This window comes from Erithacus rubecula (genome assembly GCF_903797595.1).
Source record: "Erithacus rubecula genome assembly, chromosome: 2".
NCBI classification, from domain to species: Eukaryota; Metazoa; Chordata; class Aves; order Passeriformes; family Muscicapidae; genus Erithacus; species Erithacus rubecula.
Window position 1 is genome coordinate 102,589,107 of NC_136685.1, and position 19,589 is coordinate 102,608,695.

General features: G+C 38.1%; 1 protein-coding gene across 1 annotated transcript in view; it reads left to right on the forward strand.

Annotated features, from left to right (window-relative positions):
• Window positions 1-19,589, forward strand: part of LOC306798749 (protein-ADP-ribose hydrolase-like) — a gene marked incomplete at its 5' end in the record, with an annotated part of 184,902 nt that overhangs the window by 156,312 nt on the left and 9,001 nt on the right. Inside the window, one exon of the mRNA XM_079298953.1 lies at window positions 17,586-17,659. Within this exon, the coding sequence (XP_079155079.1) occupies window positions 17,586-17,659 (74 nt within the window). The remainder of the gene's footprint in view (window positions 1-17,585; window positions 17,660-19,589) is intronic.

Below are 19,589 nucleotides of genomic sequence, written 5' to 3' on the forward strand. Positions count from 1 at the left end.
CTGCTGATTTTATCAGTTAATAAAACAAACTGCCTGCATGCATCGCCAGGACTGCAGTGTTATTTCTCAAATTCCATATTAATAATTATTCATATCAGATTGTTATGGAATGGTTTCCTATTTAATTAATCTATCAGAATCTGATTATTCTATTTAAGCTAGTTTCTTATATCAGTGAAATATTACACAACTAGTAAGAACACATAAGGCTTATTTCAGAGGAAATGCAGCGAGAGTCAGAATTTACCTTTCCGTGAGTTCTGTTGGGGAGAAAGTTCAAATCCTTTCCAGAGCTTCTGTGCAGAGCAGAATCATTGCTATGCTTGTTTACTTGGCAGTAATTTTATACATATTAAATTCCCCTTCAGGTTTATTCAGGGCGAGGTTTGCAGAAATAAATGTGCACCTTCCTGTTGAAGAGTGTTAAGTCAGAAATTCAGTACATACTAACAAGGTGACTACAAAAACAAATGTGAACAGGTTTTTTGTGTACCTGCCAGGCAGGCAGGATAGAAATCAACCATTTATGCTGCAGAGCTGGTTTGAGCAGGGGGAAATCACCTTCTGCTTTAAAATACACTTTGGGTCAGGCTTCTGCTCAATAGAGCTGCATTTGGTGTATTTGTGAGCTGTCAGTCCTGCAGAAAGGGACTGGTTCAAGGGGTGTTGTGCCAGAAGATAACTGTAATTGGCAATCCATTTCTTCATTTCCACGCTATAGCCAGCCTTGATGAATTAATCATAATCAAATTCAGGCTGCAGCAAGGGGGTGACCCACACAGCACAGAAGAAGAATGAGGCCCTGTGCTGGCATGACAGACTAATCCTTCAATTCCCCCGTTTGACTGAATGAGGGGACTTGTTGCTGTGCCTGTCACCAGCACCACCCATAAACAAACTGCTCCCTCTCAGTCACAGGGCTTGGCAGGTGAGACAAAGGGCAGGGAGAGCATCCTAGCACCTCATCCATCACCTGTGTGGGACACAGCTCCTGGATAAGCCCTCAGGAGGAAAAGTCACAGTGGCTTACAGGATCCTGCCCTGAAGAGAGAACAGCCTAAATTGTGGAGTGATTTTGTTTCTGATCCCATGGGAACCAAAATGAGTCCTTGGGTTTGGCTGGATGTTTATGGCTGCTGCAAAAACCAGCAAAACTTTGGGTTGAAGTTTAGATTGTATAAAGGTCCCTTGCAACCCAAGCCATTCCATGATTCTGTTATATTGCTGGCAGGTCTAAGTGATTATAGCTTCACACAGACTGATTTTGTTCCAGGGAACAGGAGGTAAGTTGGTTCCAGATGGAAACTTAAACAATGGCAGCATAAAGAAAATTATTTACTCTGACAGCTGTGTGGAGAACTTTGGAACTTTTGGTAGATGTTTGCTTAACTTTCTTCTTATCTATTTTTTTCTTAGAGTTGTTCAGCAGCTGTATGGCTTCTAGGGTTACATAAGGAATATGGGACTCTTTTAACTGGCCTTCTCATAGTAGTACTCATAGTAATGTTTTTACTTAATAATGTACTTTATCTATGGCTATGATTTTAAGTTTTCATCTGGCAACTAAAATGGAAACAGAGCTAAGTTCATGCTGGAGCACATTGATTTCAGGGAAGCTATGGTGATTTGCACTAGCTGTGAAATATTCCACTGCATTGAGAGGAATAAATGTGTTTTTTTGTAATTGTTCCTATTCGCTTTGAATAACTGCATTGAGCTCAGCAGAGGTGAAATCTAGTCCAAAGTTCTCTACCTTTTAAAAATATTTGATTTGGGCAGAGAAGACTTTACCTTACTTTTTCTTCAAAGAGTATCTAGCCCCTCAAAATGAACATTACTTTAAAGTCAGATTTGTAAACTATTTGTATATCTTTTATTCCTTTCAGTATATTACTTATATGTGTGAGAATGAAAGTACTTGCTTTCCTATATATTGCTAGATTATAATCTGTATCTGTCATTTTCCAATTTAGTTCTGGACAATGCAGCGTATCATTTTTCCCCCTTCTCTCTGTGAGGTTTGAAAGAACCCATTAATAGAAATATGGTATAATACTATTTAAAGGATAATAATTTCTTGTCTGTGATGCTGTGGCAGTGGAAGACTTTTTGCTCCCTTCTGTTGCATTTCTCTCTGGAATACAAACATTAAACCTTCATTTTCAGGGAGTATCCCATATAGAAAATGTAATAGTTCATCATGCATTGGGACTTGTTTCTCTTACAAACCAAATTTTGGGTTGCTTAGTCCAATTGAGTGGCACTTCCAGGAATGTGAGGAATGTGCTATTGAATATGAGTAATTTTATGCCATTTCTGCATGGGGAAGGCCTGGTTCAAAAACCTCTGAGCTAAATAAGAGGTGATATAAATGTCAGCACATTGTTCCAGCTCCCAGCCAGTACTGCATTTTCTTTATCCATTTTCTCATTTCTCAGTCTTGATGAACAAAAACATATTTCTAAATCACAGAAGATGCCACTTGGAGTGTTTGGCATTTGGATGAGAAAAATACAGCATGGGGGAATATCTAGAATTTAAGATAAAGAAAAACAATTGCATCCTTAGGATGAGAGTAAATCAAGTGGTGACCAGTGTGTGGTGTGTGGCTTCAGCTTTCTGTACCAGCTCATTATCCAGTGCTGGAAAAGTGGAGTATCAGTTTTATGCAGAATGCTTATCACAGTAAATTGCCCAGTGTAGCTCCAGACAGTGCAATCATAATAGCTTCCAAACTGATGCATTTTATGGATTCAGAACATTAGTCATTCTCTTATGCCCTTAATTACCATTAGGTAGTTACACTTGTGTCTGTAATAGGTGCTAAACATTCTGCCACTGATAGGTTTTTAGCTATTCTTTTTGTTGTAGCAGTACACACACTATAGCTGACTCTTAGCAGGCCAGAACATTATTTTTTTATCCTAGTGCCATTAGGAACATGTCCAATGGCATTTTGAGCTGTGTTTGCTGGTTGTAGCCTTCTGGGTTTGGTTGGTTTTCAGGGTGGTTTTTATCTGTCTTTAGGAATGAGAGTAAAGAAAAATTGTTGCTAAGGTGACACTACTTAATCAAGAGATGATGATTTTTTCCATTTTTGCCTAGTTTACAAAGTGAGAAAGAAAGGAAACCTGATAAATTTTTCACAATGTTAGAATCAGTAGAGAAGAAACAAGTGATGCTATTTACATGCTGGCCTTGCCAGTCAGTGCCCTAGAAATCTTCTCTTGTATTTGGCTATCAACATTATAAACTACAATTTGCTAGTTTTCTGTAAAGCAATGAATCACTGATGTGTAAGTAGGCCCTTCCCCCCTCACCCAAAAGAGGTGAGATTCAAAGCTCCCTTTTAACCAAAGCTGCTGGCCATGATTCAGGTAATGACAATGCATATTGACAATGCTTCATGTCTTTCCTAATGAGAATTTCTTGTTATGGAACCCTGTGCCCATCTCTGTTGTGCAGTTTGATGGAGTTGTCACCATTTTTTTGACTGTAGGTGAACAGAGCAGGGACTGTATTTTACCCTGATTGGTGGCCAAGAGTTAGAGAATGTACAGCTGACAAATTTGAGTGGAACTCCTCACAAATATTTTCAGTTGATATTTTTCCAAAATTGTGCAGAAGTGGTGTGGAAACATGTAGCTACTCTGGCCTTGAATTTCTTTCATAATGCCAGCACATTCAAAATTGTTTTACTAAGGGCAGTCAGTGATGTGGAATTGGAGGCATTTCATGGTAAAGAATTGGCTTCCAAATCTTTTCTTACCTTGTTCCACATTTTCAGAACTCTCTTTCCTAGTTGTTGACCTTCCTCTGAATTTTCCATGTTGATTACATGGCATTTGTGCTGACCTTAACTAAGCTGAGCATTTTCTGAAAAGGAATAAATAGAAACATTTCTCCATCAGCACTAATGCCAATAAAATAGAGGCTTAAAGTTCATAAGTAATATATGTTAAGTTTAAATTGCATATGATTTCAAGAAATTATCTACTTTTTTAAATATGCATTTAGACCAATTTTCACAAATTATTGAAGTTTCATGGTATCAAAGCTTTCTGCTTGGAAGAGGTCACCTTGATATTTGTATTGAACACATTTCAGCCTTGGCTCCACATTTTATCATTCTTGATGTCTTAAATTTTCCCTTACCTCCACAGTTTTTTTTAATCTACTTATTTTTATTATTTGTTTTTATGACTTACTGTCAACATATTTCACTGATTTTCTACTTACTAAACAAAATGGTTCTGTCTGAATTTCATGTGTAGCCTTAATTTTGTAACTTTGAATGTATGATCTGTGCTATTTAGGCTACTCTATTTATTGCTTGTTTTTGTCACTGCCTACTAAATACATTAATGTCTGTGCATCTCTAAATTGTAAGGCTGCTCCCTTCCCCAAAAATGTCAGGATTGATGATAAAACTCTTTCTTTTCCTTCATGATCAATTTAAATTCCACACAGTAAAGGCAAGAAGATAATCCTGAATTATCTGTATATAATGTTCAGCACTTGAGATAGTATCATCACATTAGCACGTTAGATGCAGTTATTTAATACACACTTTGTTTTATCAAAAACTGCCAAAACCACCACCATCAAACACCCAGAAAATCCTGTCTTAGCCCTGTTTGGCTGTTCCAGTTCCACTGCTGAGTGCTCAGCCCAGAGCTGCCCCAAGCAGGGGCTCCTCCTCAGGTCTGTCAGTCTGCCTCCCAGCCAAAGCACTTCAGTACCAAAACGTGTGGCTTGCTGAAAAACCACCTGCACTGAAGCTGCTGAATCCAATCCAACCCACTGATTTGGCCCAAAGCAAAGTTTGGCCACACAAATGTTCCAGCCAGCAGGTCTGACCATGGAGTAACTCCTGAGGGACAAGGATGTGACAGCACCACCTTTGTCTCTTTACACTGGATTTAGAAGATTGTTTTCCCACACTCTGAACTTGCTTTTCTCCAACTGGTTTGTGGGCTTTTTTAATTTGTTTACTGGATTTCCAAAATCAATCCTTTAGAAGCATCAGTTCCTTTTGGTGTGTTTCTGGTGGTATTATCCCATGCAGCACATGAGAGAGGCAGATGTGGAAACTGATGGGAAATCATAAGAAACAAGATTGAAGTTAAAATTTTAGTACAAGAAATGTCCCAGAAGCTCACACATTGTTTCCTCCCTTGATTCTGTTATTGCACACAAGCTCTTTCAAATTTGTTCCAAGCAATTTTTAAACTGTTTGCAAAAGTATGTCTGACTGCTAACATTTTTTTTTTCCTTCTTCCTGCTCTTCCAATCTGTTTAGAGGATTTTTTTTCCAAATTCCTGCTGGAGAGGGGATGTTTTAATTTAACTTCAGTTCCCTTCTTTTGGTGTTTGCATGAACTCAGATAACCTGCAGCAATTAGTTTTATGGTTTCTTCAAATTATTTTGTTTCATAGAGGTTTAATTTTAATCAATTATTTTCTAAGGAATAGAAATCCTTCTTCTTTAACCTTTCTGAATTATAGAGATCCTTCTTTCATTTGGATGCCCACTACTTTATTTCTGTATTCCTAGAATACTTTTAAGTTAAGACTGCTGGTTATATGATGAATTCAACATAGCTTGATTAGTATCTATAACAGTGCTAATAAAATTTATTTTTACTTAATCTTAAATGGTTTGTATAGCAACTGCACCTTTCCATTTTTGTAATAATTTTAAAAAATAATATTCAGAGTTTCAATGGCATAACATCACAAACTTTGAGTATTTTACTCTTTTTCTGTCTCCTGGTAGTTACTGTAAGTTCATCAGGTTTTACTTGCACCAACCTGCATGAGATTATTTTGCAAAGTTATTTTATATATATGTATAATACACATAAACATAGGTATTGATCTCATTGGATTTGACTCATCAGAACTGTGAGTTTTCCTGCTTTTCTGTGGGGGTCCTTTCTTTAGCAATTGATCTCTAAATAACAACCTTGTTTTTTGCCTTTTTTGTTTTTGTTTCTTTTTAGAATGATGATCTCTTAGTTTTGTAAATCTAACTGGAAATATTTTACTAGAATTGGTGTATGTTTGTGTCCCCAAGTACCTTATGTTGATCTCACCATGCCTTAATTTTGCATCCCCTTCCTTTCTTACAGTTTTTCTGCATGTGATTGGAACTTCTTTTTGGAGGCTTTCAAGTTGTGTGTTTTGTTAAACAAAACAAAAGAAAAAGACTAGAATAGGTAGAATGTTTTATGGCAGAGGAATCTGTGGTTTATGGTGGCTGGCAGATGCCCAGACAGCCACTTGCTTAATTCTCTTCCTCCTCAGCAGGACAGAGGGAAAAACAAGATGAAGAAATAAGTGCACTGAGATGAGGACAGGGAAATGACTTGCCAAGTACCATAATGGGCAAAACAGTCCTGATTTGGGGAAAATTAATTTATGTATTGTCACTTCAAATAGGTTTAGCTAGTGAGAGGCAAAGGTTTCCCCTGATTCCCACCTTGCCCAGGCTCAACATCACACTCCCAAATCTTCTCCCACTTCCTGCAAGAGGAGCTCACAGAAATGTTTCTATTTTTTTCCCCTCACTCCCAGGTACTGATTTTCCCTTTGTCATGCAATGTATCATGTGTTGATACATACACACAACTCTCTGTCCTTTGTGCAGTTTTGGTGTATTTTTTTTTTTTTAATTGATTTCAGTTCCCTGGGATGTGAGGAAGACTGAGCTGTGGAGGCTGTGTCTGCATATAAGTAATTCACTGAAATAATCCCAACCCAACTAAATATTGCAGTGATATTTTTCACAATCTGGAGATGTGCAGCTGTCATGATAAAGTGAATTATCTTGAGTGTTATTATATATGTAGTGAGGATGCTTTGATAAGGTTAATGGAAATCAAATTGACTAAAGCTGTTCCCTAAGTTTGGTTTTGTGTCTTAACATTATTTTTGATGATATAGCAAGCTCATTGGAATGGACAACTTCTTTTTTACATATCCCCCCCAATTAAAAATCTTCTATTTTCCCTCATTTGCCTCATTGCTTAACAATCAAGGAGGTTCTCCATGCAATGCATTTCATGCTTTTCCATATCCCTTCTTCCAATCTGCCTGGGATGTCATGTTTCCAGGAGGATTAGTTGTGTTTGGCTGTGGCATGGACATTCCTTCAAAGGGTGGTTTTCCCCAGGCAGAGTGTGGGTCATCTCATGCCAACCGTACACATAACCTGAATTTAATAAAGTGCTGCAACAAACAACCCCTTTTCCTTTCACATTTAGAAGGAAATTGAGGTGGGAGGTCAATTTTCACTTTAAGATTAGATTTGGAGATGCCTGGGTTTTTAAGTGAAGGTCTTTAAATCTCACTTGTCTGACAGGTGGTAGGAAATTTACATTTAAATTGTCCAGATCAGGTTCTTATTTGTACTGCATTGTTGGACAAAAGAGATTTCTTAGTCCTCCAAATCCTTTGCTGCTTGATCTGACCAACCATAGCATTGGTTCCTTTGTTTCAAATCCGGACATTTCTTCTGACTAGAGTAATTGTCATTTGCTCTGTCATTGCTTCTTCCCCTGACTCAATTTGAATATTGTTCACAATTACTTGAAAAACATGTGTGTTTGGGCTTTGTGTTTCCCCTGAAGAGCAGCATCTCTAAAATTAAATAATTTTACTTTAAAGCTGGATTTAACCACAGTTGGTCTAACCAGAAATGATGATGTTTGTTAAACCTTTCTGAATGCTAGGGAATCCCATTCATTGCTAAAGCATCACATACAATGAATTAAAAATAAATTTTAAAAACCCAACAATGTGCTGGCAACTTACTAGAATACATGTTGAAAGTGCTATTTAAAGCAAGTTCAATAAGACTAAAGTTCATATCAAGACTGAATTGGATTTGAGTTTCTGGAATTGCAAGTGCCATTAACTGGTTATTTAATTTTCTTTTTGACTGAAGAATGCAAGACTCAATAAAAGCATAATTGTGAGAAAAATGCAAATTAGAGATATTAAGAGAAATTAAATTTGTAACAAATACTTGTTTGAGAATTAATACTGTGCTCTTTTAAAACACTGAAGAATCTGATGAGATCTGGGTTATTTTGTTGATCTGCTACCAGAATTGGGCTTAAAAAGCAACTGCTTCTTGGGGAAATTGTTACTCAACATTGTTCTGATGAGGGTGTTCCAAGTGATAAGGTTATTGTCATGTTTTACCCATTAATGGTCTTTTTATACCCTTCAGTTTTTGAGGTCTTGCTAAGAACATCAGAAGTGTATAATGCATTGTTGTAACCAGGCAGATTTGCTGAAATCAGTTTTAAATTTCAACTTTTCCTTGTTCTTGCTTTAATCCAGTTTTTCCTATTATTCCAAACTTTAACCATCTTCTAAACACTTTTCATCTGTCACGTCTACTGCTGTAATCTCAGAACATGCAAAAAGGATTTTCAGTGCAGCACTGGGAGGAAGTTTGAAGAGGTGCTGGTGGATTCCATGTAGTTTTTGTTGACGAAGTTGTTTCTGCAGTACATCCTGAAATTAAGATAAATAGTGTAGGTTGGCTGGTTGCTGATAGGTACAGGAGCATAAAATCAAATAAGGCACATGGGGACCTTTGCAGGACAAAAAGAAAGATATGTGGAGCTGACCTCTTTCCTGGCAAATGACTGAAGAAATGAAGAAGCATTTGGACAAGGGGAAAAAATTCTTCCTCTTAAAAAATTAATGCATGAAATTGTTGAGGTAGTGCAATGATTCATCAGGTCCAGCAACCTGCAGAAGCACTTGTTTTGGCAGTGTACATGTGGTGTGTGTTCAGGTAGCATGAAGTGTCTTTCTGTGCAGTGATGAGCAAACCATCAAGCACCAAATTTAGAATGCACCCCCTCTCTGTTCCTCCCAAGTGTACTGGCATTTTTGAACTGCAGATTGGATGGAAATATTTCAGTTTTGAGCTGTTGTAGATTCCCTCAATACAGTAGCTGCTGGTGTGATGCTTTAGTATGGTTTACTGCTGCCTGAGGCAAGAATTGGAAAAAAATCCACTGTGTGAATAGTAAAGACAAACCAAGAATCAATAACGTATTTGTTAAAAAGACTAAACTAAGTAGATTAAATGTGCCAGACAGTGTCTTGCTTTTTCACCCAGCCTGACCTATAACTTTCTTCCTCATATGTCTTTCGGGAAAAAAGATAAAAGAACATCTTTATTTCTCCTTTTTTTTTTTTTTTTTTTTTTTTTTTTTTTTTTTCACAAGGAGTAAGTATATATTATTTCAGCTGATTATGTGTTCCTAGGAAATCTTTGATTTTCCTTAGAGAAGAGATAAGAACAGTGTTTCAGTAGAAATAATGTCAGGTAGCTTTGTTTGTTCTTGTACGTGGATGGCCTTCCCCAAACACTCTGTTGGTTTTAGATAATCCAGCCAGGTCTTTGTGTTGCTGCTGGAGCAACTGAACATGGTAGAAGTGATTTAAGGGCTAGAGCTGGGGGTTTTTTATGTGCTTTTGTATTTTTTTCACTATTGCCTATGCATGTTTGATTCCTCTGAAGTTTCTCAGACTTTCTATGCTGCCATCTTCCTTCATTTTGCTGTGGTGGCTCATGTCCATTACTTACATGTGCTTCCCCCAGTTCTGTAACTCCTGTCATGGTGTGCTGCCTGTTTGAGATACAATAATACTGACAGCTCCAGCAAAGCCAGTAGCCCTGATATTTCCTCTCACATTCAGCCCTTCTTCCCAAAATCCTACTCCCCACCTTGCAGCAAGAAGTTCCACGCTCCCACCTCTCCTCCTCTTCCTCCAGCTCAGTCTGCTGCTCCTCAGTGCATTTTCCTGGCTCCCTCTGTCTGCACAAAGATCCATCACCAGGAGCAGTGAGCCTCCCATGGCCATTCCCAGCCCTGCTCCTGGCCAGCCTGCAGTGGCGGATACATTGGTCGACATCAGAAACTCAGTAAGGATTGGCCCATCAAGAATATCTCTGCTTCAGATGAACCTTCAATTAGAGCCTGCAATCTCCTGTGGCATTAGCAAGACACTTTAGGAAGGCAGGATTGATTCCTTCCACTTTGCTGCACTTGGGAACAACAAGGCATTTTTATTTAAATCAGTGGGTAGAATAAATATTTAACCTTGTTGTAATTGTAACTACATGGAAGCCAATATCCCATTGCTGTGCAATTCAGTGTATGATGGGAGATTTCACAGCTGAGTAGTGCTTTACACTTTGTTTCAAATTACTTTGGCTGTATTATGTTGCCACCCTAAAACCCAACTTGCTTGCTAAATATGGCAAAATAGAAGATTTAATACTCTGCATTAGGTAACTCGTGTACACTTTGAAATGTCTTCCAATTAAGATTTCTTTGTACAATGTTTGTTTCTGGAATAGCAATTCTGGTTATGGCATAGAGTGTATTTAAAGGAGAATGATGTGCTTGATGTCAGGAACAGCTGCATACATGTGCTTAAACAGCTGTGTAATTTACTCAGACACCCTCATAGGTAGATGTTATAATTGCAAAACTACCTGCATGACTATATCTTCCACTTGCATTTGCATTGTGTGTGCTTTCTCCTCCCACAGGAGAATGCTAATGGCCAGAGCAGTGAGATCTTTTTTCCTTTCAGTGTTGCATTGGTGTCTTCCTGATCTTTCCCCTACTATGCTCAGCTTGAAGCTTTAATTTTCTACTTGGGCATTATAAATCTCCTGACAACCAGAAAAGCTCCATCACACAGCACAGCTACAGAGCAGTTTTGCTTCCCAGAGCCTCCAAGTATTGCTTGCTATGTTTGTTTTCTTTTTAACAAGGCTGCTACAGAATCTATTTCTCCATCATGTGATCCCTTGTAAGCACACTCCTTTACAAGTGCTGCAAAAGCAAAAGCAAAACCTTGACTTCTAATAAAAAAAAGAAATGCACTGGCTACTGCAGAAAGGTGAAATTCTTACACACATGCAGCTCTCCTGCAGAATGGCATTATGATACTTCTTGCAGCATAGGGGAACTCTCTTCCTCCTCAGTAGTCCAAGTGCAAATGCATTTTTACTAAAAATTCTTCCCCCCTCCGATGCTAATAAATATCAAACAACTCAGTAAACTTGAAATCTAGTTTTTCTTCAGTGGAATCTTTAGATTGGTGCAAGCCTCTGCTCACTTAACCTACATAATTACAGAGTATATCTTTGTGCAGCTGACTCTTACACAGTTACATGGCAGGTATTTGTCCAATTATATCAACATGGCAGAGTGTGAAATGAATCGTGGTGTGATTTTGTGTATTTCAGAGAAAACACCTGTGACCCAGTTTGTCTTGAATGGTGGCCACCTTTTGGCAACCCACTTCTTTCAGCTGTAGCCCTGAGCTGAGCTCAGATAGAGATTAGAAAAGCACCTGAGCTGTAGGTGGTGCAGGTGAGTTGGTGTGCTGGTGAGACAAGAGGCCAGCACACACTGGGCACCTTTCTTGGGAGGAATTGAAAAGCATGTAATGGTTTCTTCAGGATAATGTTTTGTTTATGCATTTTGAGAATTTCTTTTTTACCCTTTTTGTTTTACATGAATGATAATTAATTGCTGTAGCACAATCTGTGAAGGATACAGTGAATTGGTACAGCTTTGTTTCTCGGGGTAACAGAAAGGTTACTGGCTTTTCACAGCATTTAATTTCACTTTCTTAGAGTCAGTTTTTGAGTGGACAGCAAATAAGGTTTTCTCTGACTGAATGAGCTCGATAAGGCAAGGTAGGTTATTTAGCAGAAGATTCATGGCTCTTCTGTTGAGTCTTCATTGCAGCTGATCCAAATGAGGGTACTTTCTTTCCAAGTTATGAGTGGCCACAAAAATAATCAAGGTAGGAACTTGGCTTGTTTGTCCAATCACTAAGTGACAAAGGTTATTTAAAACAAGAAAAAAAAAGAAAAACAAAAACAGGGAGAGAAGAAAGCAAAAATAGCAACACAATAAGCTTTTTGTTAAAATGCTATCATCTCTTTCCAAACAGAAGGGAGTTACCACGATAATGGGAATCAACCTAGCATGAGCAAATTAATTTTGACTACTAAAATAAATCTTTGACAAGATGATTATATAGGATCAGTTGCAAGATTATTCTGTTTATTTCACAGCTGAAGGACAAGTGGATGTATTGAGTTAACCCTACCTCAGGCATGCTGGGCTGTGCATCTCATTTGTTCTCTTTTATTGTCATAAGCACTGTCATCTGCATTGTCAATAGCTGGCCTTAACCCACATGACCATAGTGAAATGCAGTTATTAATGTGTTGATTGTGATTCAGAAGGTATTTACAGTAACAATAATAATACCAGGTTTCAGAACATGTATGGACTAAAGGCTTAGTACCTTTTTTCTCTTCTTTCCCACTTCTTCTTTCCTTTAAAACATCTTTATATTCTGTGCCATCTGGTGCTGATGATTCCCAGATAGCAAGTACTGGATGCATGGTGGAATAGCCTGTCATCCTGACTGCAGAGATGGCCTTCAGTACAGTTCCACAGTTTAAAAATGTGACAAGCTACTATTTGAAGAGCCTCATTTATGTATCTATAAACATGCTGACAAATTTATAAACTTAAAGCATGGAAGTTTTTCCATTTTAGCAGTCTTGTTGATTAAGCCATGGGACTCAGGGTTGATTTTAGCACACAGGAACAGTCTGCAAACTGTTACATCTTGATGTATGCACAAATATGCCAGTGTAGATATTTTTCTGAGAAAACATGAAAACACATAATGATTATTTGTGTTGATGTGCATTTGGTTCTTTTCATGATTTGCTTCAAAATGAAGCCATTAAAACTGGCAAATAAGAATATTAAGACTGTGACGAGCCTTTCAGAATCCATAGAGAAGGGAATATGTTTTAAATGAATAAAAACCTGCCTAAGCACTTAGGCTGTGCTAACAAAAGGATACAGACCTTTTTTTTTTCCAGGATGAGTTCATTTACAGAAAACATTAGGCATCTCTGTTAAACTGACAAATTATAGCACTTATCCCTGCAGCTACTGAAGTGATTTTTCTGGATTGGCATTTGCTTGTTAGTGTTATAGCCCTCCTGTTATAGTCTGTTATCTTAATCCTCAGATAGATCATATTAAAGTTTGATTACTTAATACCTGTGTTTTGTTAATGGGTTTTTCATGGGGAGGTGGCATTACCTGATTGTAATTTAGACATTTTTTGTGAGATTGGATCAAGCCCAGTAAAAAAGGCAGATAAAGCTACCAGCATCTCCACATAGTTTGGGAGTCCCTGAAATAGATTTCTGTTTAGTTTGGGTGACAAAATCCTTGTTGCACTGTTATGCTTTGAAGAGCATTGTGCAGGGTGGATACATTTCAACTCGGAGCACTCTATAATTCTCTGGACTTTTGGTGTATGTTCTTCTGCACAGATAAATCAGGCAAAGAGAAACAGACATTCACAATTAGAAAATGTTTCTCCACTGAATTCCCCAAGCACAAAAGATTAAGCACTTACACAAGGGTGTCTAACAACAGGGAATTCATTGCATATTTTCTGCACTTTGATGAAACAAGGGGATTTATGTTCTTGCCAGTTGCATTCCAGGGAATAAATACAAAATGTAATGGGAATGTCAGTGTGTATCTCTACTTACTATCTTAGTTCTGCTCCACACTCCTCTCCTCTAAAACAGCACGTTTATTTCATACCAGATAGATCAAAATAATTCTGCCATATCTTATCATGCCTTTGCAGGAAAATTGTGGCCATGATGACTGCAAGAACTCACACAGCCTAGAGCTTGCTTTGGGAGCTGTTTCACAGGTCAGGGTTACAATTTCCAGGAATAAGTTGGTGAAACCCTGGATGGAGTTACAGAGTCTTGTAAGCTTGAGGACCTCTCCAAGCTTTCCTGGGCTGTCATTGTGGGTAATCTGTGCCAAAAGCACTGGAGCTCAGTGAGGTGTGCTTTGTGTGATGGTAGCAGGGTGCACACCCACTGACTGAGAAGCTTGTACCCCCTGTGCCACCAGCAGTGATGATGAAACTGTGCTCTAAAGGATGGCTCCTGGACTCAGAGGGGCACCAGGGCAGTGGCTGCTCATATCCAGGAGTTTGCTGTGCTCGAGGAGTTGGGATCCTGGTAATGGATGGTGAGATGTGCTCAGCTGGCACTGCAAAGTGCAGATGCTGGCAGTAAAATTCTCACTTGCTGCAGCAGCTCTTCAGGAGCCAGACACAGCCTGCACTGTTTTAGTGGTGTAGCTGGGTGTGTTGCCAAGGTGTTTGCTGTGGCAGTGGAGGGTGTAGAAAGCTCAGTCCAAATTAGATATGTGATAATTGATAAAAGATTCGTGTTAATCAAAAAAGTATTGGAGTTTGTATAAACCAGAGTAGTTACATGTGAAGCATGGACACTAGATAAAGTATATGATTAAATCATTCTGTTTTAAATCCCCCTGTTATGAATACTATGTTTTCAAAATAAGCTGTTATCTACTACCAGTTTGCAAAATCTGACTTTCTGCTAGTCTGATAGATTTTGCAAGCTCAGACTTCCTGCCTTTGTTTGATCAATGCTGCCTATGTACAAAGACCAGACTTCCCAATTTCTGCCAGTTTTTATCTATCAAGACCAGATGGTTATCTGTAAGACTTGACTATCTCCCAGAGACTTTGCGAATGTTTTATTTGACCACCACTGCTCACCTGGCAAAATTACGACAGCAAAAATCCAAAAATTACTGATTACAATGAGAAACCATACTATAAAGAGAAGCGGCAAACCAAAGTTTGATGGAGTGTGGAGTGGGCAGTGACCCCTCACATTGGCCAGCACTGCTTGCTCCATCTATATAAAATAAAGCAATCTAAATTTTGCTGAATATCGAGTTTTTTTGTTTCTCATTTATAGCAGATACCTGTGTTTGTGCACACCACACACCTGTCCATGACATACAACCTGCTGTGGTTTTCTCCAGGCAGATAACCACAGTGTAGTCCTGTACCTCATGTGTGCTTTGTTGTGCCCTTGTCCTTTTCAGTATGCTGGAGGAGCACTCACTGCAGTAACATGGGCCAGTGTCACTCATTACTTTACCTGTTTTATCTTTTGTGAAATTGAGCCTTTAGCCAGAATTGCCTGAGCTGCTGCTCCAGCAGTCAGTAAACTGTGAGGCACCTCCAGCTCATTTCTCTCAAGTAATTTGATTCCCACGTGCCTCCTGAGATTGCTTTCTGTTTGAAAGTGGGAAAGGGGGAAGGGGGTGCACATGGGAGCAGGCCAGAAATGTTATGGCAGGCAAATGTAGATTAGACATGAAAACAATGCAAAAGCATGTTTTGAAAGACCCCATCTCGCTTTATCTTCCTTTAGCCCAGTCCTATAAATAAAAATGTTTTTCTGTTTGAGAATCAGAGACACAGGAGCTTTTGTGCTGGTGCAAGGTTTGCAACAGGAGGCTAATTCCATCCTTCTTCTGCATATAGTTAGCAAGATAATCCTTTCCATAAAATTGCCAGAAATGTGTGTAAAATGCTGATTAGATGATTATTTTTTTTGAGGGGGTAGCTGATCATAAAAGGCTCTGATGGATTTCAACATATTTTCTGAAATTATACACAGAATTCAGGCTGTTTATTTAGGTAGCTGAGCTGTTTCCTTTACATTGTAGTGACTTAGAAGTAATTGAACACCAGTTTTCTAGATAAGGTTCTATTTAAGGCTGGTTAGCATGGCAGCAGTTTCTAAACAGTGTACAATTTATGGAGAGATTCTATACAATCTCCAGTGCTTTATCACCATTTTGGCCAACTACACTGCTGCAAAGGATTGAAAAACAAGCCTGAAAAGTTAATCTTGCTGGAGGGAGAATTATTCTGAAAATAAACCATTCAGTGCATAAACAATAGTATATCAGTTGTCTGAAATATGCATTTGTCCCTCTGCATGGTATTCATTTTATGTCCAGGCAGAGCTACCACACTCGGCAATGGAATTTCTGTGTGAAACAAGTCCCAGTTTGTTGGCTAGGATATTACTGATTTGAGCAGATGGTCTGCTCAGAGCTCTGTTATTTTGTATTATGAAAATGAGGCTGCTGGAAGTCCCTGCTTTGGGTTTCATTCCTGGTCGTTAGTTGGTGTCATGAGACATATGCCTTGATGATATCAGCATTATTAAATGTTACAAGAATTTACTTTCCCAGCAGCAATAGGAGTGTGCACAGTAACATTTGTAGGGTCTAAGCTAGTTTTTTATCTTGGGCTTGATAAGTGTTTTTTTTTTAAATGTAAAAATATGCTTTATTGAGAAATGTATTCAAAGGAGGCACATGCTAAATGTTGGTATTATCCAAAATTTACTGTTTTACTTGCTTTTCTTGATGAATGGTTGTCATCTCTCACTTCAAAACAGTACACATGCTGCTGGAACAAATCTTTGCAGAGGCAATTTACAGGGAGTGATGTTTTAGGAATGTGATTCAGTGGAGGGACTTAGGTTTGGGTTGGGTTTTTTCCTAATACTGCATTCCACAAATTCTGAAAAAGGGTTAAAAAAGATATAAGTCAAAAAGCTGAAAATCTGTAATTTTTTTGCAGTATCTGTGTTTCAGTTTGTGGTGCATATGGGTGATGTATGATGTAAGAAAGGCCGTATCTACACAGCTTTATGCCAAATTTCATTACTCTTTCTTACCCTGTTGCTTGCTTGTCCACTGTGCCTGCAGCTGCACCTCTTCAAAGCCTGCTCTATTAATCTGACCTACTGAGAGCAATTCATACAGCTTATGGGGTCTTATTTTTAAATCCTCACAGAAATGATTTGCTGCCCCAGGTTAAGAATTGAAAGGAAAATTAAATTAAGGTACCTAACTAATGAAAGCATTGTTGGATTTAATAGGTAGAAGACATCAAAGCAAAAAGTCTGTATCCCTGGAAAGATTTTTGATATTAGTGCTGGGGGGAATTACTATTGCTAATGTATCATGCAACACAAGGCCTTAAGTTCATATGCTTATGAACTCCATGAATTCTTTGATTTCCAAAGTTGTTTGTTATGATTTAGGTCATAAATTGAGAGATTTCCAACTCAAACATTCTCTCTATGTAAGGCCTACAGCATTGGGGTCATAGTGTGGTGCAGTTTTGCTGACAGATGGATTGAAAAAAGAAAGGCTTAAGAAAGTCCTTATGCCTTAAGAAATGTTTGAATTTTTCTTGCTGCCATGAAATGTAAGTCTAGTATTTGATATAGGTGTTAAATGGTTGCCTGCCTAGTATGGCACATGTACACATTTCTTTTGTTTCATGCTCTCTTCAGCAATGGACTTTTCTTAACTAGAGTCAAGTTAAAAAAAAAAAAATCCAGTAAAGCATTGTTGTGCCTATTCTCAATTTATTTAGCTGGGGAAAAGTGTAGCAGATGTTACCTTAAACCTTTATACAAATCTATGAAGAAGGGAGTTGAGCAACTGCAATTCCAAAATATTTTGAAGAATAGGAAGAAAAAAAGCCCAGATTTTTGTTTTCTTATATATAAATAAATAAATACATGCCTCTTATTTGTCTCTTATTTCTTCTCTTTTTAGGTTTTCCAAATGAGCCTGCTGCTGTCATTGCCCTTAGCACTATTAAGGAATGGTTAAGCAAAAACCACAATGAGGTAAGGAATAAAGTGGGGTTTTTTTTATTCTTTTCAAATTTATGTTTAAGGTTATGGTCTTTGACTCCAAAACTTTGAAAAGACTTAACATAGGCTTGAGCATTTGAAGTCTTTTATTATTTAGTCTTAAGACCAGTGAAGTCAGGTCAGGACAATATAGCCAGGGGAAGATCTTTATGTCTAAAAGCTACACTAGAGTTCAAAGGAAATACCTTTGTTGGAAACCATACTTTGCATTTCCTGTGCATTGTAATCTTTCCTGGCAAAGCAGAAGACTGTTCTCTTCCTAAGCTGTTTCTCAGTTTCAGAGTTTTCAGATAATAATGAGGAGATTCTTGGAAAGGAAATGTGCATAAAGTGTCAGTGGAAACAACCACCAAAGGTCAGTGGTGTTCCAGGGTCACTTTGCAGTAAAGAGCTGTAGGATCCTTTTTCTATTTCATTAATTTGTTAGTTTGCTATTAAGTGTTCATTTTCCCAGAAACACTCACTAAATATATGAATTTTTAGTAGTACTGGACATCTTCCAGTGGCAACATAATAGTATTATTTGCACAAGAGAAAAAGTGCTTCTAACAGAAGGATCTGCATCTCTCCTCTTTCTACTGTTTGTCTTTCTGTGTTCCTGGTGTTGGATTGCAGAAGTGCAGCAAAAAGTGGCAAAACAAGTAAAATAATCATGTCATAAACTGGCAGTCTGCCTTATGATGATAGCCAGCAGATTTCAGACAGTTGAAGTTATTTGGTATTTTGTCTGAAATCACTGAACAAAGCAAATTGAAGTAGCACTGCATACAAGGACATAATTAATAACATTTTTCCTCTAGCAATATATTCAAGGAACCTATTTTTCCCAAGAATCTGATATGTCAGGATGTGAATTTAGTGGGTTTATGTGCTTCAGTTTGGGGTTTTTTGCCAATTTTGAATTGAAAGGAAGTAATATGTTGAGATTTGAGCTCTACAATTGAGGTTTTCAAACCTGGAAGTGGACTAAGGAGTTCATACCTGTTTGGACACTGATTCTGTAGCACTGACTGGTTGTTTGCTGCTCTCACAGCTGCTTCCCACAGCTGGAAATCTGAGCAGTGAAGCAGTTTTGGATGGACAGACTTCATTAACACTATTAGGGCCTAAATCTCATCAACTTAGCCCTAAAATTACATATTTGGGATCTTGTCTGTTTGTAATTTTAACCTTGATGTGTGAGGCTAAAACCCATGTTTGTGCTGCTTACCATCTTCTAATTTCTCCCAGCTTCATTTTTACCACATAATTTGAAATGTTAGGCTAAAAGTTATTTAAAGTTACCAGACTCATCTTGCACCACAGTTTTTCTTTTCAATTTGGACTATTACAGCTCATGGTTTTTGTCTTAAATGTTGTTTTCCTAACATCCTGAATCCCAGCCTCACCAAGCTGGGGTCTCACTCTGTTTGATGCACTTGAAGACAAATGGGTGGTGCAATTATTGCATATTACTGATTATGAGGATTCAGAGCTGTTCCCCCAGAGTTTTTGTTGATTTTCACAGGAAGTGGAGTATTAGGTTTTTGTCAAAATATGGTTTGTTGGTTTTATTATCCACAGCTTTGTACTTTCTCACATGAAGCTTACCTTATTCCTAAGGTTTTTCTACAACCCACTGTCTTAAGTTTTAGATTATGGCATGCTAGAATGTTTAACATGTCATAAACAGCACAGCAGCAAAACAAAGATATTCAATTTTATTGAAGACAGCAGTAACTTATGCAGTAAAAGGGATCTTTGAGAAGCATACCATTTCTGGGTTGCTGTTTTTCAGTGTGCATAGCAAGGTGAGCAAGGTTATCTGGTTTAAAAGAACTGATGTAATTCTGTGCCAGGTGTCAATTTGATCCAGTTTCTATTGTTATGGAATCACAGAATTTTTGCATTGCAAGGAACCTTC